At 42.0% G+C, this 27301-nt stretch overlaps 1 protein-coding gene across 1 annotated transcript in view; it reads left to right on the forward strand.

Annotated features, from left to right (window-relative positions):
* eipr1 (EARP complex and GARP complex interacting protein 1) overlaps positions 1-27301 on the forward strand; it is a 188309-nt gene that overhangs the window by 133508 nt on the left and 27500 nt on the right. Inside the window, exon 7 of the mRNA XM_034159772.1 lies at positions 26301-26468. Coding sequence (XP_034015663.1) covers positions 26301-26468 — 168 coding nt within the window. The remainder of the gene's footprint in view (positions 1-26300; positions 26469-27301) is intronic.

A 27301-nucleotide genomic window follows, 5' to 3' on the forward strand; every position in this document is an offset into this window, starting at 1 on the left:
TGAACCCTCGTGTGCATGCGTGAGTTTTTCCACGCCTGTCGGTGACGTCATTCGCCTGTGAGCACGAGTGGTCCCGCCCCCTCGTCGGATTTTCATTGTCTGGAAATGGCGGAATGAAAAGGACTTTTTTTCCATCAGAATTTTTTCAGAAGCTGTTAGAGACTGGCACCTGGAAACCATTCGAAAAATGTATCTGGCTTTCAGTGAAAATTTTACGGGCTTCACAGAGAATAAGGACTTTAACTACAGGTTTAAGGACCCCTTTAAAGGACGGTCGGTGCGCCGCGCTGCGAGCTGCGACGACGCGGCACAAACCACTGGATCATTTCTAAGCTGATGGCTCTGTGGATACGAGACCGTCGTGTTCTCTTTCTCTGGTTATCACAAGACCTGGACATCAGCCATTTTCCGGCAGATTTCACTTTTAACAAGAGATTTTGTCATGGAAAGCCGCGTGGAGGCTTCGCGCGTCACGACCGATTCGCTGATGAAGCGAGACAAAGGAACACCTCCGTTTCGGCGTGTTAGAGGACAAGTTGGGACATGTCCAGCTCTCCACAAGTTCTTTTATACTCACTCGACTGGTAAGCACTGAAAGCCGAGATAGACATGTCCCAACTTGTCCTCTAACACGCCGAAACGGAGGTGTTCCTTTGTCTCGCTTCATCAGCGAATCGGTCAATCGGTCTTCTGTCATGAATCACTCCTGCCACCTTTTTCCATCCATTCCACCCTGCCTGCACTCTCTTCTTCAACCTCTCTACCACACTCTCCATTACTTTGAACCCCAAGTATTTAAACTTATCGACCTTGTCTACCTCTGTTCTGTATAACCGCTACGTTCCGCTGCCCTCTCTCTCACTCACGCACTTGTACTCCGTCTTGGTCCCACTGACTTTCTTTACCCTTGCTTCCAGAGCGTATCTCCACCTCTTCAGGCTCAACCAAACCTGCTCACTTCTCTCACTACAGATCACAATGTCACTTGCAAACATTCAATTTTCAGAACTGCGTCGCCTCAAGGCGCTTCACAGAAAACAACAAATTAAACCAAAAGATCAAACATCAGTGTTAATCATAAATGTAGTAATAGATTTTAATTTTAAAGATCTAATTTCATTACTCTTGTCACTGTAAAGTAAAAAATATGATAAACTATAGATTTTTAAAAATGCAGTACCAGAAAAACTTAATAAAAATGTAGGCACATCAAGTAGTTCTATAAAAGTGACTACAAAATTAGAATTTGTAAACCTAATTCAAAAGCTCTGCAAAAAACTACAAAAAAAAAAAAATCAGAGTCTATGTCATGTCAGGCAGCACAGTGGCTTAGTGGTTAGCACTGTTGCCTCATAGCAAGAAGGCCATGGGTTCGATTCCCACCTGTGCCCTTTCTGTGTGGAGTTTGTGTGTTTTCCCTGTGTTTGTGTTGGTTCCCTCCGGCTGCTCCGACTTCCTCCCACATCCAAAGACATGCAGGTTACGTGGATTGGAAACTCTGTCTGTTGGTGTGAGTGCGGGTGGCTATGTGTGCCCCTGCGAACAGACTGGTGTCCTGTCCAGGGTGAACCCCGCCTCACGCGCTGTGACTGCTGGGATAGGCTCCAGCCTCCCCATGACACTTAATTGGAGAAAGCAGTTGAAAATGATTGAGAGTAAGTGAGTGAGATTTCATGCCCTTTTTCAAAATTGTTTTTATTCAATATATTTTATTTATATAGCACCAAATCAAAATATAGCTTCCTCAAGGCACTTCACAGGAGTAAGGTCTAACCTTACCAACCTGAGCAAGGGCACAGGTGACATTGGTAAGAAAAAAAACTCCCTCTGATGATGTTGAGGAAGAAACCTCAAGCAGACCAGACTCCGAGGGGGAACCCACTGCTTAGTTACAGTTACAAGGTTTTTTTTTTTATAAAAGTTTTACCAAGCTGAAGAAATATATACATTGTGAGTGGGAATGTATGATTTTTTTTTTTTTGGGCTATATAGAGCTAAAGGAGGTTTTCAAGGTTGGTGGGTCTAGTGCCATGCAGAGCCTTGCAGGTCAGGAGTAGGATTTTATGAAATTTTAAAAAGTTCATTGGATCAATCCTTTTGATTTTTGGTCAAAATGTCAGTGACTGATCAAAATTAAGTCAGAGATTTTTGATCAGTGACAAGGCAGTAATCTCAGAACCATCAATACAGAACTTGAAGGAGGTGCAGTGCTTAATGCTCTGCTTGTTACTAATAACAAGTATGTCAGATTTATTGGCATTGAAAGTTGGAATCCACCTAAGCCTTCACATCCTTTAAAAGGTTCTGCAGACGGTGGAGTATGACACCAGGATCAGAGATGGAGCTCAGCCAGAGCTGTGTGCCGTCTACTCTGCACAAGAGTGGTAGGAAAATTGCTGGTTGCGTATGATGTACCCAAGGTGCAAGATGTATACAATAAAAGAATGCAAGCCAAAGACAGAGCCTTGGGGATTACACTGTGTGACATTACAGCTATTAATGGCAATGATCTGCTGGCTGTCTATAAAGTAATACCTGAGCTAAAACAGTGCAGTGCTAGTGATGCTAAGATGGTGATCCATTCAGGAGAGAAGGATGGAGTAGTTAACTGTAACACATGCTGCTGTCAGTTCCAACAGAATGGGAATGTTAGTAGTATGTGCATCTGAGACTAATAGGAGATCATTGTGATTTCATTCTGTGTCCAACTCAGAAGCCAGATTGTATGCCATCTACCTTCTCAACACAGTTCCATCTGCATCCCTTATCACTTTAACCTGGTTCACATTCCTCTCCAAGCCACACCATATGACACCCCGTCACCACCTCTGTTCCCTTCAGCAATATTTTCACTGGACTTTGGATCATGTTTTCATCTTTTGGTGCCCTCTCTGCCACATCATTTAGCACAATCCAGAAATATTTCTCCACAATCTCACACTCCAATTGCAGGACATAAGTGCTGATGACATTCATCATCACTTCTTCAGTTTCAAGTTTGAAACACATCCTGATGTTGGACACTCTACACTCTTAATATACTTTTCCTTTAGGATTAGCGCTACTCCTTTTCTCCACCCATTCATAATATGGTAGAACAGGCTAAACCCACCTCCAATGATCCTGGCCTTTTTCTTTTTCCCTTTGGTCTTGTAAACACCTGTCTCCTTCACCACATCAGCCAGCTCTTTCTCTTTTTCATTCAGTATCAACATTAAGAGCCTAATATACTAAAGGTTTATATGTGTAAAAATGTGTGCAAACTGGCTAGTACCTGTAGATTAATGTCCATCCTGATCTACTAGTGATGTGTACTCAGGATTGTGTCTTTCAAATGTGCAAAATAGTAAGTTTTGTCCATATAACACATTTGCTGTGCTCAATATGCACTTTAGAGTGTGGTTACCCAAGTGAGCAAATTTGTGGGATGTAAACATGTCAATAGTTGAATTCAGTAAATGTAATGAGGTTTGTCAAGATCAAAAGGAAATTTAGAAGTTCTGATTGCATCTGTATATTGCACATTTGAAACCTGCACTTGACATAGTGCTGTTTCAGCAGCTGAGACCCTGCTGCCTCTTCATAGACAGAATTTCAAATAATCATTGATTGTAAATGTCAGGTATATTTAAAGAGTTAACAGTTTATGTTGTGCTTGATTTGTTAAGAACAACTGTCTCCATGCGTGAATCAAAGTTCTGCGCTGAACGCAAAGTCCACTTTTGTGCCACTCATTACTGTCGTAGACCTTCTTTAAAGTCACTTTCATTTGAAGGCTGCAATAAATTTCATGAAAACTGGTGTGAAAAAAAAATTGTTTCTGTATTGCCAACCACATAGTTTTGTTGTGTGAGGCAGTGGCATGGAACAAAAAAAAAAAATCACAGGTATATTCTAATTAATTAATAAATTTTGTACTTACCCTGTGTCACACTTTGTCCAGAACACAAACACACACACACAGAAACACACACCTACATCTCAGAGTCTGTGTGGGTTGATCATGGCCAATGTGATCCACTCTGTGCATCCCACCGACAGAGCTCAGCATAATTATTCAACAGTTTGGTTACATACCTTTGATGGAAATAGCAGATTGTTGTTTTTTCTTGCTTTCTTCTTTCCACAGGTATCTTACCCTTCTGGATAACAGTACCTGTTGCAGGTTTTGTTGCTAGTGTTGTTGTTAACCAGAGTCTTGAATGACCCAGTATAAAATTTTGATTTATGATTTGTATATCTGATTTGTCAGGTTTCATGTAGGAAGCCCTTCCAGATACAAATTGCATCATTTACCCAGGTTTGGAACCAGCAAAGAGTGTATTGGTTTATGCAACCTTAGTTACTGCTTGAACAGAAAGAACATTGTTTTTTAAATTGATTTCCCAATCGAGTATCAAAAACATTTGTCAGAAGGTTTTCACTTGGTCTGGAAAATGACTTTAATGTCCACATTTGATTCAAAATTGTTTCAACCAATCCACAATCTGTTGGATTCGGTCTAAATGTTACTAAGTTTGTGACCCCTGAAACATTGTTAAAACCAAAAACTTATGAGTTTACATGATGTTTTTCTTGTCTCTTCCGCGTCTTACTTGTGGTGATGCCATCAGTGTGTGCTGGTAGTGGAATCAAGTTTATGTTAAAATGTGTTCTTATTTTGAAAGACTTGTGCACGAAAACAGGAAGTGTTCTGGGACAATGACTAGCTTTGTGAAGATTAAGATGCATTTCTGCTTTGACGGTTTTTCTGCTGCGATGTGAGAAAGCAGCTTAATGCAGACTGGACATCCACTGGCAAGCTACAAACAAGAACAGGACTAAAGAAACATGCAGCTAGTTTTCAGCATGCACAAAACGTTTGGACGGACTTGCAAAATGTCAGCTGACAAGAACACATTTAATGAATGAGAAAAGAATTTCTACAGGACCAAACCTGACACAAATGAGTGAGTTATTTGTGAAATCAGACACTTTTTTGACATATGCTGTCCGACACACATAATATTTGGCCGTGCTTGTGTATCCGCTCCCCACGCAGAATTTTGTGCAGAATGCCCTGGGCACTCTGACGCAGAAATACGGTAATTAAACTTAAATGCCAAATGAATGAAGGCTCATTGGTTTGTGCCTCTTCAAGAGTGTTCGACTTTATTTCAGTTCATTTATTTATCACTCAAACAAATAAAAGCAAAAACGGGTTGCATATGATTGTTGCATGAATATTTTCCCATGTTTAATCAACCCATTTTGATGCTGCTGACCTGCGGCATGACTGAATGTCCAACAATGTTCAAAATGGAGGCATCTATTGTACAGTACAAGGTGCTGTGTCATATAATCCAGTTTACTAAAATGCTGCTGTAAGAGAGGAAAAGGGGGCTTGTGACCAGAAGGACATCAGTTCAATTCCCTGATCAGACTGGTAAATGAGTAATGTACTCTTGAATGAGGTCCTTAATCTCCAAATGGCTCCTGGTGTGTAGTCAAGTGTTTTGTATTGTGGCATTGTTGTTTTTTTTTGTGTGTGTGTGTGTGTGTGTAGCATCTCTGTAAAGCAAGTGAGCATCTTCAACAAAAGCGCGATAGAATTTTACTCTTTTTTTACTCTTAACTGCCCATTAGTTATGGACACAAGTGTATGTAAAGTTATGCTTACACTTGGCCCACACAGGGGTGCTTTGTATTCTGACTTTTGAACATATCGTGTTTAATAGACGATATACTCGTTACAAAAAGATGTGCACTTTTTGGCAAATATTCTGCATCAAGGAAACTCTGCAAAGGCTTTTTGATGAAATGTGGCATAACTGAAATATGACCTTTAAAAAAAAAAATGCATTAATGGAAAAAAGCTCATTTAAAAATCACAGCAGCAAATCTGTGCAACAGGGATAGGGTTTTGAATAATGTAAAAGCGAAGGTACAATAAAAAATAGACAGCCTAAGATGAAGTGAAAATGTGTCAGTATTTTCCATTAAACACCACTTTCTGTCCCCAATATCGGAGCGGAGTATTTCATAATTTACATAATGTTGCATATTACATCAGTACAAACTAGAACAGGATCCATATATGTTTTATAAGCTGTGATATCTTTGTATTTTTTAAAAGGCTGTGTGTCTGGGAGATGGCGTGCTGCAGATAACGTGCTGCTCTCCTGGGGGTTAGATAACTCCGGGCCGCTCTTCTCCCTGTCCTTATTTCTGAGGAGGGCAGCCGTGTTTGGGCTGTCATAGTGGGTGACAAGCCCTGGGACTGTGGGGGAGGAGAGGTGTGTGTGTGTGTGTGTGTGTGTGTGTGTGTGTGTGTGTGTGTGTGTGTGTGTGTGTGTGTGTGTGTGTGTGTGTGTGTGTGTGTGTGTGTGCGCGCGAGTGTGAAGGGACACCTCAGAGGTCGTCTGAGGAGAGAGGGGACCATGCTGAGAGGCTGCTGTCACACAGATGCCATATACAAGCAGGCTGACACACACTGAGGCAGAGGCATGTGCACACATTATAAGCACACACAGAATCAGCAGCACAAACGTGTGTGAGCCCACAACCACTTGTCACATGTAAGCTGGTTGCTCAGAGGTGCACACACATAACAAATATGACTCAATAGTCATTCATGCTTGCAAGCTTTTCACTTGTAACCACTGCACACTTCTGTCCACATCCAAATACACACACACTGCCAAATGTCCTTGGTTGCTGTTTATCCTAAACCATGAATGAAAAAACAACAAGCCCAGAGAGTTCCATTCATTTACCGGATACAGTGGAATCCAAATAATGAGAAACCACAGACTTATTTAGAGAACGGCGCATCCGGAAAGTATTCACAGTGCTTCACCCTTTCCAGTTTATGTTTCAACCTTATTCCAAAATAGATGAAATTATTTTTTTTCCCCTCACAATTCTACACACAGTACCCCATAATGGTAAGGTGAAAAAGTTTTTTTGAGTTTTCTTTTTTTTTTTTTTTGCAAATTTAATAAAAATTAAAAAAAAAAAAAGAAGAAATCACTTGTACATAAGTATTCACAGCCTTTTTCATGAAGCTCAAAATTGAGCTTAGGTGCATCCTGTTTCCAGTGATCAATGTAAATAAAAACAGAATACAATGATTTGCAAATCCTCTTCAACCAATATTCAATTGAATGCACCACAAAGACAAGATATCTAATGTTCAAACTGCATTTATCAGTCATTATCAGCAGATTCCTGAGAACAATGTTCACAAAGTTGAAGTTATGCCGGGGCTCGATCTTTCAACAAGACAACGACCCTAAACGCTGCTCAGAATCTACTAAGGCATTCATGCAGAGGAACAAGTACAATGTTCTGGAATGGTCATCTCAGTCCCCAGACCTGAATATTATTGAAAATCTGTGATTTGATTTTAAGCGGGCTGTCCATGCTCAGAAACCAACAAACCTGAGATGTTTTGTAAAGAAGAATGGTCCAAAATACCCTCAACCAGAATCCAGACTCTCACTGGAAGCTATAGGAAGCGTTTAGAGGCTGTTATTTCTGCAAAAGGATGATCTACTAAATATTGATGTATTTTTTCTGTTGGGGTGCCCAAATTAATGCACCTGCCTAATTTTGTTTAAATAATTATTGCACACTTTCTGTAAATCCTATAAACTTCATTTCATTGTTTATCTGCTATATGATATATTTAACTGAAGTTGCTGATCCAAACAACCAATGATTTATAAAGGAAAATCATCAGGGGTGCCCAAATTTTTACATACAACTGTAACATCTTTTCAAAAACTCCATGGATGCACACGCACTAACTCCTGCAGACAGCGTGAGAAGGAAAATAAAATAGTTGTTATGGAATTCCCCCAGATAAATATGTTCTGTTCATCACAATGAGCTGTAATTTTGAAACACACTTCAAAAAAAATATAATGATATAATGCTTGGATTGGGTGTCGGCTCACACCTGACACTGTGGGTCATCACCTTCCTCACAAACAGGTGCCAGCTGGTGAGATTTGACGGCCACTACAGTTCAGTTAAAACCATCTCTACAGGAAGCCGTCAGGGCTCGGTAATCTCCCCGGTTCTTTTCACGTTATACACCAATGACAGCAGAAGTGACAATCGAATTATACTGTCTGAAGTACTCTGATGATGCAGTCATTGTGGACACAACAAATTCATGGCAGCAGTTTCAGTCTACAGTGGATAACTTTTCTCTGTGGGGCAAAGATAACCATCTGAATCTTAACATCTTCAAAACCAAGGAGCTGATCATAGGTTTTATGTGCAACTCTACCAGTCACCCTGTTCTTCAGGTGGATACCAGACTGTTGAGAATGCAGAGGAGTATAAATATTTTGGACCCATCATCTGTATTTCCTTCATAAGCTGAATCAGAATAGATCAACTTTGAGAATGTAAACTGAACGAATGGACTAAATAACTGAACCAAGCATGAATAACCAAAGCTGCATTTGAGGTGCATGTGTCATGCACGTGACAACTTTTATACATGTAAATGTGTCATTATAATGGAGTCATAATTGTGCACAACTTAAAATCTAGTTTGTTTTGAGAATTATCCAGGAAAAGTGGTGTAAGTTAATAGAATGGCACTTACATGTTATTCCTGTCACACGATGGGGAGCATTGAGTTTATCAATAATATTATGCTAGCTAACAGGGATGCAATAGTCGCCATTGGCTATATTTGTGTGTCAGAGAGAGAGAAAGAGAGACATGCCCATCACGGAGGATGCTCTTATACTGCATCTCCTCTGAATTTCCTTTTGGCCGGATGGTTCACAGAAAGGGGCAGCACACACACACAGAGCTGTGTAATAGCTGTCAGGCCTGCAGGCCATACCGTGCACTGCAGGGTGCATACTAAAAAGCAGTGCAGTGCTGCAGTGAAGCATGGACTCTACATCTCCTTTGTGTGCGTGTGCGTCTGCAAGCAAGCAAGAGTACAGTGAATAGATATGGAAAGAGAGTAGTTTAAATGAAAGTGGGGTGATTGATGGTGGTGTTAATTGCTCCTTTACAGTCCAGGTTATAAGCAAACTGTCTGTTGGTACAAAGACCACTAGACAACCTCAAAACTATCATCCACACAGACAACATGATCACTGTGTTAACCTGTAACCACAAATTCTGCTGTTATTCTATTTAATAGGTTTGTCAGCACTTCAGTGAAGCGTAATGATGGCGGACCCAAGGTGAACCATTATTCTGCAGTCTTTTCCATCATATTTTATTCACATATTCAAATGCACCACCATTATGCAAAAGGTGCTTCTATTAGGAGTATCATATTTCACATTCAAATATGCTCCATTATTTAAAAGACGTCAGCTGTTTTAGAAATAGTGATATTCCATATGCCGCTGTTGATTTGGGGGTGACCTTTTGAACTCTTAGTGCTGTCAAATCGATCATCTGTAACCTTTTCATTTGCTGCGTGCCCACCCCCAGCAGACGTGAACCAGACATCATTGTATAACATTCATAATGGAATGTTCATGACCTTATGAAGACCTCAGAATATTTAAAGAATAAAGGTAGTGTTGGATTTATGATACCATGAATAAATGTGTATATTTTACCTGATAGGCCAATTGTTCCTACTTGCAACTATGTTTCTAACTGTTGCTGGCAAAGGATTGTTATAGTATAGGCTTGCACGCATCTTCAGTGCTCGCTGTAGTTCAAATTCTCAGAAAATTGAAGATATTTGGTGTATCGTACATTAAAATTGGTCAACTGTTCAAGGATTGACTTATTCCCCCATGGATCAATTTTGTTATGACTAGAGACAAGCGACGGATTCAAAGGTGGAGAGACCAAACAAATATTCATAGATAAACAATAGTTTGTCTGATGCTTGAATTTGACCTGAGGTAGAGTTGGACCTCAGAGATTACTGCAGCAGTTTAGTTTTTTGAAGACAGCAGATGCACGTGAGACTGGACAGATTGGAATCAATCAATCAATCAATTTTTTTATATAGCGCCAAATCACAACAAACAGTTGCCCCAAGGCGCTTTATAGTGTAAGGCAAGGCCATACAATAATTATGTAAAACCCCAACGGTCAAAACGACCCCCTGTGAGCAAGCACTTGGCTACAGTGGGAAGGAAAAACTCCCTTTTAACAGGAAGAAACCTCCAGCAGAACCAGGCTCAGGGAGGGGCAGTCTTCTGCTGGGACTGGTTGAGGCTGAGGGAGAGAACCAGGAAAGACATGCTGTGGAGGAGAGCAGAGATCGATCACTAATGATTAAATGCAGAGTGGTGCATACAGAGCAAAAAGAGAAAGAAACAGTGCATCATGGGAACCCCCCAGCAGTCTACGTCTATAGCAGCATAACTAAGGGATGGTTCAGTGTCACCTGATCCAGCCCTAACTATAAGCTTTAGCAAAAAGGAAAGTTTTAAGCCTAATCTTAAAAGTAGAGAGGGTGTCTGTCTCCCTGATCTGAATTGGGAGCTGGTTCCACAGGAGAGGAGCCTGAAAGCTGAAGGCTCTGCCTCCCATTCTACTCTTACAAACCCTAGGAACTACAAGTAAGCCTGCAGTCTGAGAGCAAAGCGCTCTATTGGGGTGATATGGTACTACGAGGTCCCTAAGATAAGATGGGAGAATTTTAAATTCTATTCTAGAATTAACAGGAAGCCAATGAAGAGAGGCCAATATGGGTGAGATATGCTCTCTCCTTCTAGTCCCCGTCAGTACTCTAGCTGCAGCATTTTGAATTAACTGAAGGCTTTTTAGGGAACTTTTAGGACAACCTGATAATAATGAATTACAATATTCCAGCCTAGAGGAAATAAATGCATGAATTAGTTTTTCAGCATCACTCTGAGACAAGACCTTTCTGATTTTAGAGATATTGCGTAAATGCAAAAAAGCAGTCCTACATATTTGTTTAATATGCGCTTTGAATGACATATCCTGATCAAAAATGACTCCAAGATTTCTCACAGTATTACTAGAGGTCAGGGTAATGCCATCCAGAGTAAGGATCTGGTTAGACACCATGTTTCTAAGATTTGTGGGGCCAAGTACAATAACTTCAGTTTTATCTGAGTTTAAAAGCAGGAAATTAGAGGTCATCCATGTCTTTATGTCTGTAAGACAATCCTGCAGTTTAGCTAATTGGTGTGTCCTCTGGCTTCATGGATAGATAAAGCTGGGTATCATCTGCGTAACAATGAAAATTTAAGCAATACCGTCTAATAATACTGCCTAAGGGAAGCATGTATAAAGTGAATAAAATTGGTCCTAGCACAGAACCTTGTGGAACTCCATAATTAACTTTAGTCTGTGAAGAAGATTCCCCATTTACATGAACAAATTGTAATCTATTAGACAAATATGATTCAAACCACCGCAGCGCAGTGCCTTTAATACCTATGGCATGCTCTAATCTCTGTAATAAAATTTTATGGTCAACAGTATCAAAAGCAGCACTGAGGTCTAACAGAACAAGCACAGAGATGAGTCCACTGTCCGAGACCATAAGAAGATCATTTGTAACCTTCACTAATGCTGTTTCTGTACTATGATGAATTCTAAAACCTGACTGAAACTCTTCAAATAGACCATTCCTCTGCAGATGATCAGTTAGCTGTTTTACAACTACCCTTTCAAGAATTTTTGAGAGAAAAGGAAGGTTGGAGATTGGCCTATAATTAGCTAAGATAGCTGGGTCAAGTGATGGCTTTTTAAGTAATGGTTTAATTACTGCCACCTTAAAAGCCTGTGGTACATAGCCAACTAACAAAGATAGATTGATCATATTTAAGATCGAAGCATTAAATAATGGTAGGGCTTCCTTGAGCAGCCTGGTAGGAATGTGGTCTAATAAACACGTTGATGGTTTGGATGAAGTAACTAATGAAAATAACTCAGACAGAACAATCGGAGAGAAAGAGTCTAACCAAATACCGGCATCACTGAAAGCAGCCAAAGATAACGATACGTCTTTGGGATGGTTATGAGTAATTTTTTCTCTAATAGTTAAAATTTTGTTAGCAAAGAAAGTCATGAAGTCATTACTAGTTAAAGTTAATGGAATACTCAGCTCAATAGAGCTCTGACTCTTTGTCAGCCTGGCTACAGTGCTGAAAAGAAACCTGGGGTTGTTCTTATTTTCTTCAATTAGTGATGAGTAGAAAGATGTCCTAGCTTTACGGAGGGCTTTTTTTATAGAGCAACAGACTCTTTTTCCAGGCTAAGTGAAGATCTTCTAAATTAGTGAGACGCCATTTCCTCTCCAACTTACGGGTTATCTGCTTTAAGCTACGAGTTTGTGAGTTATACCACGGAGTCAGACACTTCTGATTTAAAGCTCTCTTTTTCAGAGGAGCTACAGCATCCAAAGTTGTCTTCAATGAGGATGTAAAACTATTGACGAGATACTCTATCTCCCTTACAGAGTTTAGGTAGCTACTCTGCACTGTGTTGGTATATGGCATTAGAGAACATAAAGAAGGAATCATATCCTTAAACCTAGTTACAGCGCTTTCTGAAAGACGTCTAGTGTAATGAAACTTATTCCCCACTGCTGGGTAGTCCATCAGAGTAAATGTAAATGTTATTAAGAAATGATCAGACAGAAGGGAGTTTTCAGGGAATACTGTTAAGTCTTCTATTTCCATACCATAAGTCAGAACAAGATCTAAGATATGATTAAAGTGGTGGGTGGACTCATTTACTTTTTGAGCAAAGCCAATAGAGTCTAATAATAGATTAAATGCAGTGTTGAGGCTGTCATTCTCAGCATCTGTGTGGATGTTAAAATCGCCCACTATAATTATCTTATCTGAGCTAAGCACTAAGTCAGACAAAAGGTCTGAAAATTCACAGAGAAACTCACAGTAATGACCAGGTGGACGATAGATAATAACAAATAAAACTGGTTTTTGGGACTTCCAATTTGGATGGACAAGACTAAGAGACAAGCTTTCAAATGAATTAAAGCTCTGTCTGGGTTTTTGATTAATTAATAAGCTGGAATGGAAGATTGCTGCTAATCCTCCGCCCCGGCCCGTGCTACGAGCATTCTGACAGTTAGTGTGACTCGGGGGTGTTGACTCATTTAAACTAACATATTCATCCTGCTGTAACCAGGTTTCTGTTAGGCAGAATAAATCAATATGTTGATCAATTATTATATCATTTACCAACAGGGACTTAGAAGAGAGAGACCTAATGTTTAATAGACCACATTTAACTGTTTTAGTCTGTGGTGCAGTTGAAGGTGCTATATTATTTTTTCTTTTTGAATTTTTATGCTTAAATAGATTTTTGCTGGTTATTGGTAGTCTGGGAGCAGGCACTGTCTCTACGGGGATGGGGTAATGAGGGGATGGCAGGGGGAGAGAAGCTGCAGAGAGGTGTGTAAGACTACAACTCTGCTTCCTGGTCCCAACCCTGGATAGTCACGGTTTGGAGGATTTAAGAAAATTGGCCAGATTTCTAGAAATGAGAGCTGCTCCATCCAAAGTGGGATGGATGCCGTCTCTCCTAACAAGACCAGGTTTTCCCCAGAAGCTTTGCCAATTATCTATGAAGCCCACCTCATTTTTTGGACACCACTCAGACAGCCAGCAATTCAAGGAGAACATGCGGCTAAACATGTCACTCCCGGTCCGATTGGGGAGGGGCCCAGAGAAAACTACAGAGTCCGACATTGTTTTTGCAAAGTTACACACCGATTTAATGTTAATTTTAGTGACCTCCGATTGGCGTAACCGGGTGTCATTACTGCCGACGTGAATTACAATCTTACCAAATTTACGCTTAGCCTTAGCCAGCAGTTTCAAATTTCCTTCAATGTCGCCTGCTCTGGCCCCCGGAAGACAATTGACTATGGTTGCTGGTGTCGCTAACTTCACATTTCTCAAAACAGAGTCGCCAATAACCAGAGTTTGATCCTCGGCGGGTGTGTCGTCGAGTGGGGAAAAACGGTTAGAGATGTGAACGGGTTGGCGGTGTACACGGGGCTTCTGTTTAGGGCTACGCTTCCTCCTCACAGTCACCCAGTCAGCCTGCTTTCCCGGCTGCTCGGGATCTGCCAGGGGGGAACTAACGGCGGCTAAGCTACCTTGGTCCGCACCGACTACAGGGGCCTGGCTAGCTGTAGAATTTTCCACGGTGCGGAGCCGAGTCTCCAATTCGCCCAGCCTGGCCTCCAAAGCTACGAATAAGCTACACTTATTACAAGTACCGTTACTGCTAAAGGAGGCCGAGGAATAACTAAACATTTCACACCCAGAGCAGAAAAGTGCGGGAGAGACAGGAGAAGCCGCCATGCTAAATCGGCTAAGAGCTAGTAGCTACGCTAAGCTAGCGGATTCCTAAAAACACGCAAAGTGAATAATGTGTAAATAATTTAGAGGTGATTCAGCAGAAGGAGTGCTTTAGTTAAGGCACGTAAAGATTACACTGGGAAACAAATCGTAATCTAGATAACTAGATCAATCTAACTGCGCAGATTAAACAGCTAACAGATACAGAAAAACACCGCTGTGCTCCGGAACAGGAAGTGATACAATACCGCAGTGAGAGCCAACCACCAGTAGAGTGGTAGAATGGGAGACATTCCACAGAATTGACTTGAAGGTTCAGAGTTTTCACAGGGGAGGTCAGCAGTCAGGAATGATTTTGAAGTATAGGCAGTGGTGGACGCAGCTAACCAAAAAGTTAGCTCCGATAACAGTTAATCTACTAACTGAAAAGTTAACTTTTGGAAAGCTAAACCAATAAACCCCTAAAAAAAAAAAAATTGGCAGAAATTACAGCTAAAAGCTATACCAATAACTTTAAATATTGACTCCAGTACACTAGCAGTTACTGACATTTCCTGAATGAACTCAAAGGCAATCACAAACAAAAGTAGCCCAGCGCTTTTGTCTAAGATCGACCTTCTCTCAGAAAAAGAAACCTGGTGACCAGAGAGGAAAAAAAAGGGCAGAGAAAAAAAAAATCATTTATTTTCACAGCCATACAGTCTTGCAGATGTGTCACATGGAGTCATGCACAGCAAGGCAGTTTTGATTTATGGTTAAAATTTTAAACAAACTAATTCCGGACAAGTTATCAAAATTAACGTCACCTCTGTCGATTTTACAAAGTGAAAATATCAGCTATATGTTTTAGTTTTAAAGTATTGCACAAATTCTGAATGTTTGACGTTAAACAGATACGTGCCGATTTACTAACCTAGGCACCAAGCAGGCAGTACCCTGCAAGACTTCAACTGAAGTCTTGGGGAAGTCACACCAAGTCTGTGGTTAGAATTCATAAACGAGGCACTTGTGCAGATCCTACAGTTCTGCAGAATTCTCCAGCGGTTTCCCAGAAGAAAATGGTTGGTCTCCTTGGCAACACTGCAGGTATTAGAATACCACATCCAGCAGGGTACATCTGGACATTGAAACCAGGATCCAGCAACTCTGGGCCTCCAGGTTTTGCAAAGTCAAGGAGCACTGCACCATTTTCACCATGGTTTGCAGGTGCATACAGACCAAGGCAGTCCTCATAACCAGCCTTGCCAGTGCCAGTGGCTGCATTAAAATCACCCATGATCTGGGGCAGTTGTCAGTCACCAAATGAAGCTGTGACTCCCTCACAGAGACATCACTCGTTTCAGTCAGAGCTTAGACTGAGACAACAGACACAACACAGAGTGAATGTTTGAGTCTGAGCATCATAATACGCTCACTGACGGGCAACATCCGACACCACTGGAATCACCTTTTCTTATCAGCTGCTACTCCCTCCGTGCACTGACTGTTGGAATGACCAGACCAAAAGTAGGCGTGTCCACCCACAACTCCAGTAATAAAGTATTTTACTTTTTTTGAAAGTTGCCACCTATTGTCACATGACACAAGCATGATATTTGTTTTTATTTGTTTGATGTTTGTGCAGTTTATCAATGCTCATGGCCGCGATAACCGATCATCATCAGTTTTGCCACTAAGGAACTGGTCCTTTTTCTGTACACTGACAGACGTTGGACCCTGCGGCCCTACCCACCTTGCTGTCCACCTGCCTGTCTACCACAACCTCCTTTCTTTCGCTGCCAGCCCCTTCTCAAAGCCAGGCTTTAATTTTGATCAGCAATGAAATGATTGCTCTCCTTTTTTTTTTTTTTTTTTTTTTCAATTTTTCTTTCTCCCCTCCCTCCCCACAGCGGTTGTCATAGAAACAGAGACGTGTGCACAAGTTGGTGTGTGATCGTGAGTGTCTGTGTTGCAGTCGATCCCCTCAGCAGAGAGATTTATCACCCAGACTAAGCCAAAGGATGTGTGCGTGTGAGTGCACAAGAATGACGGCATGGACAAATATCTGGTTGTCTGTCTGCCTCCGTACATTACCGCTCTCACTCACATGCACACACCAATATCTCCTTTTGTATTTGCACACATAACGGCATTCGATGGAGTAGTTTTCCAGTTATATTTTCATCTGTGTGTCTGGATTATGCCTCTTGTGCTCTGATCAGCCCTCCATCACACACACTCAGCCTCGCTGACTGAATGACTATGATTGAGTGTGTTTGGGGCTTAGGCCAGCCACAACTATAATCTTCCACACTCATAAAAACACAAACACACACACAAACCAACTCCCAGGTCTCTTCGCTATTAGCCAGTTCAGGAGCGTATACCTCAGTGTGTCTCTGTGTGTTTTGCGGTGTGTACGGACAGGGATGGCTGAGACACACCAGAGATGGAAATGGCAAAACTAACCCAATTTCCTGCTCCATTTCCTTCTCATGTGGCAGTTGCGCCCCATTCCACGGTGGGCCGGGTTAAACACCAACTATCCTTTACCCTGGGGTCATGCCTTTTACCTCAGAGTCACTCAGAATGAGGAGAGGAAGCACTGGAAATAAATAATGTTCTTCACTCAAACTTGTACATGAAATTGTCATTTTCAATTAAATTTCATTCACCACAAGTTTCAAGTAAATTTGGCTTTGCTGTGAGGTGCTGCACGAGCACCAGCTAATGCTCAGGAAAGGATTCATCCAGAACTCTGAGACCAAACAGACATGAGCACCCTTTGGCCCAATACCTGACACATTGATTGTGTGTGTATTTTTTGTACTCTCTCGTTCTCTCTCTCTCTCTCTCTCTCTCTCTCTCTCTCTCTCTCACACACACACACTCACACACACGGTATATCCAGAAAGTGTTCACAGTGCTTCACTTTTCCCACATTTTGTTAAATTAAGTTGATTGAGCATAATTTTGAAAGGTACACACCTGACTACATATAAGGTCCAACAGTTGACAGTGCATGTTAGAGCACAAACCAAGCATGAAGTCAAAGAAATTGTCTGTAGACCTCCAACACAGGATTGTCTCGAGCCGCGAATCTAGGGAAGGGCACAGAAACATTTCTGCTGCTTTTCAGGTCCCAATGAGCACAGTAGCCTCCATCATCCCTAAATGGAAGAAGTACAGATCCACCAGGACTCTTCCTACAGCTGACCGTCCATCTAAACTGAACGATCGAGGGAAAAGGACCTTAGTCAGGGAGGTGACCAAGAACCCAATGGTCACTCTGTCAGAGCTCCTGCATTCCTCTGCAGAGAGATGAGAACTACCTTCCAAAAGGACAACCATCTCTGCAGCAATCCACCAATCAGGCCTATATGGTACAGTGGCCAGGTGGAAGCCACTCCTTAGTAAAAGGGGCATGGCAGCCCACCTGGAGTTTGCCAAAAGACACCTGAAGGACTCTCAGACCATGAGAACCAAAATTCTCTGGTCTGATGAGACAAAGACTGAACTCTTTGGTGTGAATGTCAGGTGTCATGTTTGGAGGAACCAAGGCACCATCCATACAGTGAGGCATGGTGGTGGCAGCATCATGCTGTGGGGATGTTTATCAGTGGCAGAAACTGGAAGACTAGTCAGGATTGAGGGAAAGATGAATGAAGCAATGTACAGAGACATCCTGGGTGAAAACCTGCTCCAGAGCACTCTTGACCTCAGTCTGGGGTGACGGTTCAACTTTCAGCAGGACAATGACCCTAAGATATCTGTGAATGTCCTTGAGTGGCCCAGCCAGAGCCCAGACCTGAATCCAATTGAACATCTCTGGAGAGATCTGAAAATGTCTGTGCACCGACGCTACCCATCCAACCTGATGGAGCTTGAGAGGTGTTGCAAAGAGAAATGGGAAGAACTGCCCAAAGATAGGTGCACCAAGCTTATGGCATCATGTTCAAGAAGACTTGAGGCTGTAATTGCTGCCAAAGGTGCATAAAAAAGTATTGAGCAAAGGCTGTGAATACGTATGTACGTTTGATTTTTAGTTTTTTATTTTTAGCAAATTTGAGGAAAAAAACTTTTTCATGTTGTCATTATGGGGTGTTGTGAGTAGAATTTTGAGGGGGAAAAATTAATTTACTACATTTTGGAATAAGGCTGTAACATGTGGAAAAAGTGAACCACTGTGAATACTTTCTGGACACACACACACTCACATATATATATATATATATATATATATATATATATATACGAGGTCTCTTAGATAATAAACCGACCCTTTTTTTTTTTTAACTATATGGATTTGAATGACGTGCGATTACACCAATCATGCTTGAACCCTCATGCGCATGCATGAGTTTTTTCACGCGTGTCGGTGACGTCATTTCCCTGTGGGCAGGCCTTGAGTGAGATATGGTCCCGCCCTCTCGGCTGAATTCCTTTGTTTCACACGCTGCTCGAGACGGCGCGCGTTGCTTTATCAAAATGTTTTCTGGACCTGTGAGGAATATCCGAGTGGACACTATTCGAGAAATTAAGCTGGTTTTCGGTGAAAAGTTTAACGGCTGATGAGAGATTATGGGGTGTTTCTGTCGGTGTAGGGACTTCCCACGGAGCGGGACGTCCTGCAGCGCTTCCAGGCGCTGTCGTCGGCCTCTTTCGAGCTGAAAACATCCTAACTTAAGGCTTAATTCACCCAGGACATCGTGAGAGAACAGAGAAGATTCAGAAGAGGCCGGCATGAGGAATTTATGCGGACATTCCACTGTTTAAGGACATTTTTTAATGAAAGACGTGCGCGCAAATTTGCCGAGTCGTCACGGAAACGACTCGGCAAATCTGTGTGCGCCGCGACAGGAAAAACACCTCCGTGTTGAAAACCATTTGTAAAATTCAGGCGGCTTTTGATGTCTTTCAAGAAGTGAGTAACTGAGAAATTGTTTAACAGCTTGGGCATGTTCCAACTTGCCCGTTAAGGTTTCCAACGGAGGTGTTTTTCCTGTCGCGACCCCCCCGCGGTCGGGTCCGGCCCAACATGCGACTCTGCCCGCACGTTCTTTCATTACAAAATGTCCGTTAACAATGGAATGTCCGAATAAACTCCTCATGCCGACTTCTTCTGAAAGTTCTCTGTTCTCTGACGACTTACTGGGTCAACAGAGCCTGAAATGTGGAAGTTTTCAACTTGAAACGACGAGACACTGCCGCCTCGAAGCGCAGATCGCCCTCAGGCGCCATGGGCCGTCCTTACGGCGACACTACCAGACCAAAATCTCTCATCAGCCGTTAAAATTTTTACCGAAAACCAGCTGAATTTATCAAATGGTGTCCACTCAGTTGTGCCTTACAGTTTTGAAAAAAATTTGATCAAACAAAGCAGCAGTCTCTGAGCCATTCCTAAACAATGAAAAAACGATGAGAGGGTGGGCGACTCCTCACTCAAAGACTGCCCACAGGCGAATGACGTAACCGACAGGCGTGAAAAAACTCTCGCATGCCCACAAGGGTTCAAGCATGTCTGATGTAATCACACGTGATTCAAATCCATATGGTTTTTGAAAAAAATAATAAGGTCGGATACTTTTCTAATAGACCTCGTATATGTGTATATATATATATATATATATATATATATATATATATATATATATATATATATATATAAATTCACACGTGGCAATTTGGTGCACAGAACTATCGGAGAAGAGAATACACAGTATGACTGCACAGTGTGATTATACACATGTACTCGTATTTCTTTCTATAAGTCACGACATTTCAGCGAACTGTGCTGCTCATGTCTACAGATTGTCTCTCTCATCTCCTGCTCTGTGCAGGGCAGCCCCCTCAGTGCAGCAGGAGGTGTGGTCAACCCCTTCAGCCTGTTTTCTGTGTCTGAGTCGATAAGAGGGAACAGCAAACCAGCCATTTGAAGCAAGCGACCGCATTATTCCACCCAAAAACTTTGGAAGCATAAATGGAATTGGTTAATTTACTTCTTTATTCTGTCATATGAACCTAAAAGCTAAAGTTTACCGATCTGCATTTGTGTTGAGAGCTGTCCAGTCACTGAGTTTAGACAATAGCACCAGCTTATCACAGAAGTTGACGTTTTATATGAATTACGAGAAAATTTCATGGATGAGATGCTGCCGAATAGTGACATCACGTACAGTGATTTCAGATCTGTACAGAATGAGCTTTTATGAGATGCCATCATTTGGTCAAAAATCAAACAAATTTAAAATGGACAAAGTATTGAAGTCTGGCTCAACACATTGTGTGACTTAAAACAAAAACGCACAGACATAATGTGCTACACAGTAAATTCATCCCAAGCCGAGTGACAAGAAATGTAATAAATTCATAAACATTTAATTGAAAAAGTTTACATTTACATATTCACAGTGCTAAAGTGTCTGACAGCAGGTCTCTTCTGTTCACAGATTAAAGATACGGAATAAGGATTTGACATGCAACATGCAGATCCACCCACTTTGTATTTGCTGTGGCAACCCCAAGTGAAAACAAGGGAACATCCGGAGGGACTAACTTATGATAAGAATTGGAAGAATTTTCAAAAACCCAACTCGTCCTGAACCACGAGGAGGGTCAATCAGGCGTGTGTATATATATATATACACTCAACAAAAATATAAACGCAACACTTTTGGTTTTGCTCCCATTTTGTGTGAGATGAACTCAAAGATCGTGAGCACTTCTCCTTTGTTGAGATAATCCATCCTACCTCACAGGTGTGCCATATCAAGATGCTGATTAGACACCATGATTAGCGCACAGGTGTGCCTTAGACTGCCCACAATAAAAGGCCACTCTGAAAGGTGCGGTTTTATCACACAGCACAATGCCACAGATGTCGCAAGATTTGAGGGAGCGTGCAGTTGGCATGCTGACAGCAGGAATGTCAACCAGAGCTGTTGCTCGTGTATTGAATGTTCATTTCTCTACCATAAGCCGTCTCCAAAGGCATTTCAGAGAATTTGGCAGTACATCCAACCAGCCTCACAACCGCAGACCACGTGTAACCACACCAGCCCAGGAACCACCACATCCAGCATGTTCACCTCCAAGATCGTCTGAGACCAGCCACTCGGACAGCTGCTGAAACAATCGGTTTGCATAACCAAAGAAATTCTGCACAAACTGTCAGAAACCGTCTCAGGGAAGCTCATCTGCATGCTCGTCGTCCTCATCGGGGTCTTGACCTGACTCCAGTTCGTCGTCGTATCCGAATTGAGTGGGCAAATGCTCACATTCGCTGGCATTTGGCACGTTGGAGAGGTGTTCTCTTCATGGATGAATCCCGGTTCACACTGTTCAGGGCAGATGGCAGACAGCGTGTGTGGCGTCGTGTGGGTGAGCGGTTTTCTGATGTCAATGTTGTAGATCGAGTGGCCCATGGTGGCGGTGGGGTTATGGTATGGGCAGGTGTCCGTTATAGACGAAGAACACAGGTGCATTTTATTGATGGCATTTTGAATGCACAGAGATACCGTGACGAGATCCTGAGGCCCATTGTTGTGCCATCCAAGAACATCACCTCATGTTGCAGCAGGATAATGCACGGCCCCATGTTGCAAGGATCTGTACGCAATTCTTGGAAGCTGAAAATGTCCCAGTTCTTGCATGGCCGGCATACTCACCGGACATGTCACCCATTGAGCATGTTTGGGATGCTCTGCACCGGCGTATACGACAGCGTGTACCAGTTCCTGCCAATATCGAGCAACTTCGCACAGCCATTGAAGAGGAGTAGACCAACATTCCACAGACCACAACTGACAACCTGATCAACTCTATGCGAAGGAGATGTGTTGCACTGCATGAGGCAAATTGGTGGTCACACCAGATACTGACTGGTATCCCCCCCCCATAAAACAAAACTGCACCTTTCAGAGTGGCCTTTTATTGTGGGCAGTCTAAGGCACACCTGTGCACTAATCATGGTGTCTAATCAGCATCTTGATATGGCACACCTGTGAGGTGGGATGGATTATCTCAGCAAAGGAGAACTGCTCACTATCACAGATTTAGACTGGTTTGTGAACAATATTTGAGGGAAATGGTGATATTGTGTATGTGGAAAAAGTTTTAGATCTTTGAGTTCATCTCATACAAAATGGGAGCAAAACCAAAAGTGTTGCGTTTATATTTTTGTTGAGTGTATATATATATATATAACTAGGTTTATATATAACTGTAACTAGGTTATCCTTCTTTGTTATGTTCTCCAATGCCATATACCAACACTGTGCAGAGTAGCTACCAGAACATGTCCTGTGAGGCTTCATCACGGCGTTGTTTTGCGCCATGTGGCACCGCCGTGACGCGCGAAGCCTCCGCTCCTCTTTCCATGACAAAAACTCCTGTAACAGTGGAATGTGCCGTTCATTTCCAAACTGGACGCTGTGTTTTATCCGGGACGTCATCTGACTAGCACAGGAATTGTGAAAAGACGTGGACATCAGCACTTTTTCGGCACATTGAGACAGACGTGCCGAGGAATTCCGCGCGTCGCGGCGGTGCCACATGGCGGAAAGCAACGCCGTGATGAAGCCTCACAGGACATGTTCTGGCATGTCCAGGCACATCCACAATTTGGACCACTCCTCACTCAAAGTATGCTCACAGGCGAATGACGCAACCGACAGGCGTGGAAAAACTCACGCATGCGCACGAGGGTTCAAGCTTGTCTGACACAATCACACGTGATTCAAATCCTTTTGGTTTTTGAAAAAAATAATAAGGTCGGATACTTTTCTAATAGACCTCGTATGTAATGTTTTAATGTTAATTCATTGTCTTAATGTATTTTGAAATTAAGTTGTTATCATACACATTATTATTATTATTATTATTATTATTATTATTATTACTTCTATTTTGTCATTTGATTTTTAAATGGACCACCATGGAATTAAGAGTTTCATTTTCTTATGTCATACCCAAAATACATAAGCATACCAAACGGCAAATGTCAGCTGTCCACAGTTTCTCCGTGATTGAAGTTTGACACACACATGCACGCACGGAGAGCATTTTGTCTTTTTCCACATTCTGCCGCAAGCAGGTGCTTCTAATTTCTTCTAATTTTAGACACGTACAAACAGAAATGGTTGCGGAAGACATCAAACGCAATACACTTCTCACTCATTGTACCGGCAACATAAGACTTAACTAAACTGACTAAACCAATTGAACTACAAAAACATGATGAATCAATAACAACACTAACATGAACCATAATAAGATTTAAAACCCCAAATTCCCAAACTCCCATGGTGCATTGCAGCACAACGTCAATTGTCCATAGTTAGCTATAATTGCTGATTTTGCCAAAAAATTCTCTGTCCTATTAACTGTCTGTTTCTGCAGCGTTCATCCTTGACCAAAAATACATATGTATTCCAAACGGCACATGCACACAGAGGCCACTTGGCTATTTTTAGTTTTTGCCAGCGGTGTTTGTATTTCTCCTGTGTGATGCATTGTAAGTGAATATTGCCATCAAAACAACATTAAAAAATCAAGTAACTTAGCCTATATGATATCTTTATCATAGAGAAGAAACTACATCATGAAAATAGGTTTTAGAAAAAAATTGCAATGTCCCCTCATCTTATCCCGAGAGCGTAAACCACAGACTAAAGAGAGAGAGAGATCTCTGACAGGGTCCACAGCATGTGTAAATCCAAACCGTGGTGCTACACATAAATATATGTACGTTCATTTGTACAGAATAAATCATTCAGAACATACAGCTGTGCTCAGTCTATCACTGGGGGGGAAAATGGTTTCTGCAGAAGCTGTTGGTCATTACCTGACATTTTCTGTCTTCTGTCAGCCCCATATTCTAACACCACGCCACGGTCCAATGACAGTGTCAGTGTGTTAGAAGGTGTACACACACAGTTCCTGAGTCGCCTTGACCTAATTGAAGCTCAGCGGTCTGCCTCAGGTCATTCTTATGCCTCCCTTATTTTAATGAGATTTTTAATTAGCATGTTAATTACCTAATGTGATCAGCAGGGTGGCTAGCTAGCCGGCTAGCTGCTGTTGGCATCCAGCTGGGCCACAGCACTGAGGCTTTCCACGCCACTGAACAGCACAGACACAAGCTGAGATTTGCTAGGCTAGCCTGGAGAGGAAATGGTTGTGAAGAAAACAAATTCAGCTTCCTTCCACTCTCTTGCCGCAGTTATACAGACCAAATTAATTACAAACACTTTTAGATGTGGTACAGTTGCCTGACTTCCCCCCATTTTCTTTTATTCAACAAAGTTTAGCAGAAGGCTACAAGATGAGGTAGTTTATATTTGCAGCAACTTATTTTTAACATCAGTGTGCACCGATTGTTTGCAAGGTATTTGTTTCATATCCCTCAAGTATTGTGTTTAGTTGAAATATGTGAAAACCTTTTATGTGGTGCTTTCACCCTAATCAAACCACCTCATCTGGCTCGTTTCAAAGGCCCATTTACACAATGATGCGAAGGGCATGGGCGATGCAGCAGATTCTTAAAATACTCTGAAAGGCTACAGAAAGTGCGCTTCAACACAGGCAAACATAGCTCAACAGAAGGCAACGTTTAGCGATGGTGGTGCACTGACTTACTAATGGATGCAGACTCAACGTGTACCGTCGGAGGGCCTGTCCATTGGTTGCAGTAGTGTAGATTGGCTGAGCTAATCCTTGACTCAAGGTTTGGGACGGGATGTGACGCTGCCTATAGAAACTCAACAAATTTGCAATTGCATACCTGCCAACATTTGACCTTACTATTGCAGGACGCTCACGCATGGTCGCGAGCATAACTACGGGGGTCTAGGGGTGTGGTCAGACCCACACAGCTGCGGGGCTAAGGGGCATCCCACACACACTCATGCAAGATGCAGGACAAGGGGGTAAGTCCTGCTGAACATGGGACGGCCGGCAACTCTGCAATTGCGTCACTTGCTACTGGTGCATCGTTGAGACAGGTTCTACACATTTTGTCATATTTCTACATTTCTATGTGCCCAAATGATCCAGAGGAGATGGTGCATCCAGTCAGGCCTCTGATGTTAGCCAGCAGAGGCCGCAAAGGGCAACAGAGCAGTAAGAGTGTACTAGCTTAGGTGACAGCGGTAGCAGAGCTCAACTCTTGCTGGCATTTTAGCATCAATGTCGAAGATTTTAAGCATGTTTAAAACTTTTCTGGGACCACAACGAACATCATCATTGCCCAACTGGCATTGACTGAGCTCCTGTGGAGTCTGGTGGAGGTCCGCCAGACTCCACAGGAGCTCATTTGCAAAAGGAACCAAGTATTGAGTGCCTAAATGAACATACTTTTCAGAATTTTGACATTTTTCTAATATAAATACTTCTTTGTTTGACCTTTTGAAATATTCCTTTATGTAGAAATTTTTTCTTTTTTCTTTTTTTTTTTGGAGTTGGAGGATGCGCGTGTGTGTTTATTTATATATATATATATATATATATATATATATATATATATATATACACACACACACACACAATGAGAAGAGAAGATGATGAAGAATGTATTGGAGAATAAAGCAGGAAGAGGATGAGAGGAATGCAGCCTAAAATACATTATAGAATGCCTCTTTCTTCCTCAGTCATGTCATACTGGAACATGCAGGAACTCAAGGCTGCATGGTTATGAGGCTTGCCTTTATAATTTACCATCATCGGTGTCGCCTTCTTTATTGACCCTGGCCTTCAGTGACAGACAAAGACGCAGAGGAGATTTTGATTTAGCTCGGGAAGGTTCTTGCTTGTGTGGACCCTGTGAATCATTATCTTTCTCTCAGACTGTCTTTCTTTCACATCTGCTCTTGTTGTCCTGCCATCCTCTTCTGTAATATGTCCTCCTTCCTCTTTCTTTTTATACATGCCTCACATCATTTCTCAATTGGACTGCATCCTCCATTTATTGCTCTCTACTTCTTTCCTCCTCTGTTTGTCACTGACGCTCTCTCTCTTCTTGTCTAGTCAGATCTATTGCATCGAGAACGCCCATGGCCAGCTGGTGCGTGACCTGGACTTCAACCCAAACCGTCAGTACTACCTGGCCAGCTGCGGAGATGACTGCAAGATCAAGTTCTGGGATGTCCGCAATGTCCAGGAGCCTGTCAAGACCCTGGAGGAGCACTCCCACTGGTGGGTGAGGGGCTTGAAGGAGGGTCAGTCAGGGGTAGTTTTGAAGTGTGGCTCAGTATTGTCCTTGAACCAGAGTTCAAGTTCCTGTGCCAGCAAACATCAGTCCTGTTGAAGTGTCTCTGGGTGTCGCACTGAATATGTCTTTCACCCTCTCACATTTGAACCTTAAGTAAACCGGCTATATCAGTACAAGGAATGGAACTTGATATTGCTGTTTGTTTAGTATCATTTCATCTCAGACCATTCTTTATTTTTATTGGAGGCCAAGCTGATGCTACGTGCTTAAATTGAATTTATTTAAATTGAACAGTGTGTTGCTTGGTACAAAAGGGCGGCAGTAAAGATTTGATTTTTATAAAAGCCTACAAGGAAATCCACTTCTGTTTGTTTGTGCATCTATCCATCCATTCTCTTTTTATGATAAGCACAATGTCCAACAATTCCACAAACAGCTTCCTCTTAGTTCAAAATCAGTGAGGGTTGTTTTGGGGGACACTGTTGGGAGTCATAGCAGTGCATTGATACAGTATACAGTGTTTCTACAAAGTGTCGCTTTAAAAAGAAATACTCAGCTAGAAAAGTACTTACTAGATGAGATTACATTGCATATGTCTGTCAAACAGGTATGCAGTGTAATCCAGTTGTTGTGTTTGTTCCTTGGTCCAAATCAGAATCTGTTCCATGTTTGGTCCAGTTTCATCAGACTTGGTTTGGTACTTGTTGAGTAATCCTATCGAGAGTGTAACAAACATACATCGGTTGGGAAAGTCATCGGCGCAGTCTTGTTTGAGGGTGGGCACTAAAGGGTTAAAATATGATGCATATAATGGAAT

The sequence above is a fragment of the Thalassophryne amazonica genome, chromosome 19 (genome assembly GCF_902500255.1).
Source record: "Thalassophryne amazonica chromosome 19, fThaAma1.1, whole genome shotgun sequence".
Lineage (NCBI taxonomy): Eukaryota > Metazoa > Chordata > Actinopteri > Batrachoidiformes > Batrachoididae > Thalassophryne > Thalassophryne amazonica.